Raw genomic sequence first — 1,292 nt, forward strand, 5'->3', positions numbered from 1 at the left:
GGGGGAATTTAAAATTTTGGGAGGGAATTTAAAATTTTGGTTTTGGGAGGGAATTTAAAATTTTGGGCGGAAATTTTTTTCCACCATTTTTTTCTGTCGGTTATAACCGACAGGAATGAACAATCTCTTTAAATTTTTGTCGGTTTATATTTAAAAAAATATTTCTGTCGGTTAAAACCGACAGCAATGTTAATTTTCCAACATAAAACCCTCCAACTCTTCCTTGCGCATGTGCCTTCTCCCTTCCCCCTTTTCTCCTCTCCTCATTTCCTTCTCATTTTCTTCTCTCCTCATTTACTTCCAGTTCAACATCCACACCCACATCCAAAAGAGTTTTCTCCAATACCCACTTGGAAATGCTTCTCCTATGAAGAGATTTCTGATACCACAAATGCTTTTAGCTCAGGTAGGTTTTTGTTTGTTTTCCTTCAAAAACTGTTTGATGTTTTCGAGGATTTTTGAGTGATTGAAATTTATATAGTATTCATATTTTGTGATGTGGGTTTTGGCAGAAAATCTATTTGGGAAAAGAGGGTATGCAGAAGTTTATAGAGGACGGCGGTGCGATCCAAATCCAGGAGGATCCAGGTGCACCCGGCGGATGCGGCACCGGTCGCGAAGAGGTCCAGCTCCCACGACGACCTTCGGGGCTTCAAGTTCAAGATGGAGAAAGTCACGATCTTGAGGCGCGGAGAGTCGCTGGACTCGATGATGAATGAAAAGGGTGGTTTGGCTGGGATCAGGACTGGGAGGCTACGGCCCAGGCCAGAAATGGTGCAGAAGACCGACATGTATGCCGGATCAGCGTTCGTGGTGTCGCCGGAGCCGAGCTCGCTCCCGTTGCCGTCATTTTCGAGGAAGAAGCAGGTGCTGAAGGTCATCGACGACGACTCAGCGACTCGAGACGACGTACCTGTCTGCCTGTTTGGATCATTGTTGATTTCGACTTTATTAGATCTTGAATCATTTTTTGGATTTTGGTTTTCGGTGATTGATGTTCTGTCTGGCGAATGAATTTTTGAGTATTTTTCTTGTGAATGATCAGATTGATGAATTGAATATTGCTTCTTATTTGGTTTTTTTTATTTTAAGAAATCGAAAACCCAGTTTTCTGGTTTTCTGGTAAATCAATGAGAGACCCAGTTGCTGAAATTTGATGGATTGAGAAGATAATGATATATTTGATTACCACATTATATTAGCATTGTTGTAAAGAAATGTATTACTGATTGTAATCTGTTGTGTGAAGTTTCCTGTTGCATGGTTTGTTGATCATTTTGGTACGTCGTCTC

General features: G+C 41.3%; 1 protein-coding gene across 1 annotated transcript; it reads left to right on the plus strand.

Annotated features, from left to right (window-relative positions):
- Positions 1-224: 224 nt before the first annotated feature.
- Positions 225-1,069, plus strand: LOC126617311 (uncharacterized). The gene is made up of 2 exons (XM_050285339.1): positions 225-406; positions 513-1,069. The coding sequence occupies exons 1-2, from the start codon at positions 230-232 to the stop codon at positions 717-719; spliced, it is 384 nt and encodes a 127-aa protein (XP_050141296.1). The 5' UTR covers positions 225-229; the 3' UTR covers positions 720-1,069.
- The last annotated feature ends 223 nt before the right edge of the window (positions 1,070-1,292 follow it).

This window comes from Malus sylvestris, chromosome 3 (assembly GCF_916048215.2).
Source record: "Malus sylvestris chromosome 3, drMalSylv7.2, whole genome shotgun sequence".
NCBI lineage: Eukaryota > Viridiplantae > Streptophyta > Magnoliopsida > Rosales > Rosaceae > Malus > Malus sylvestris.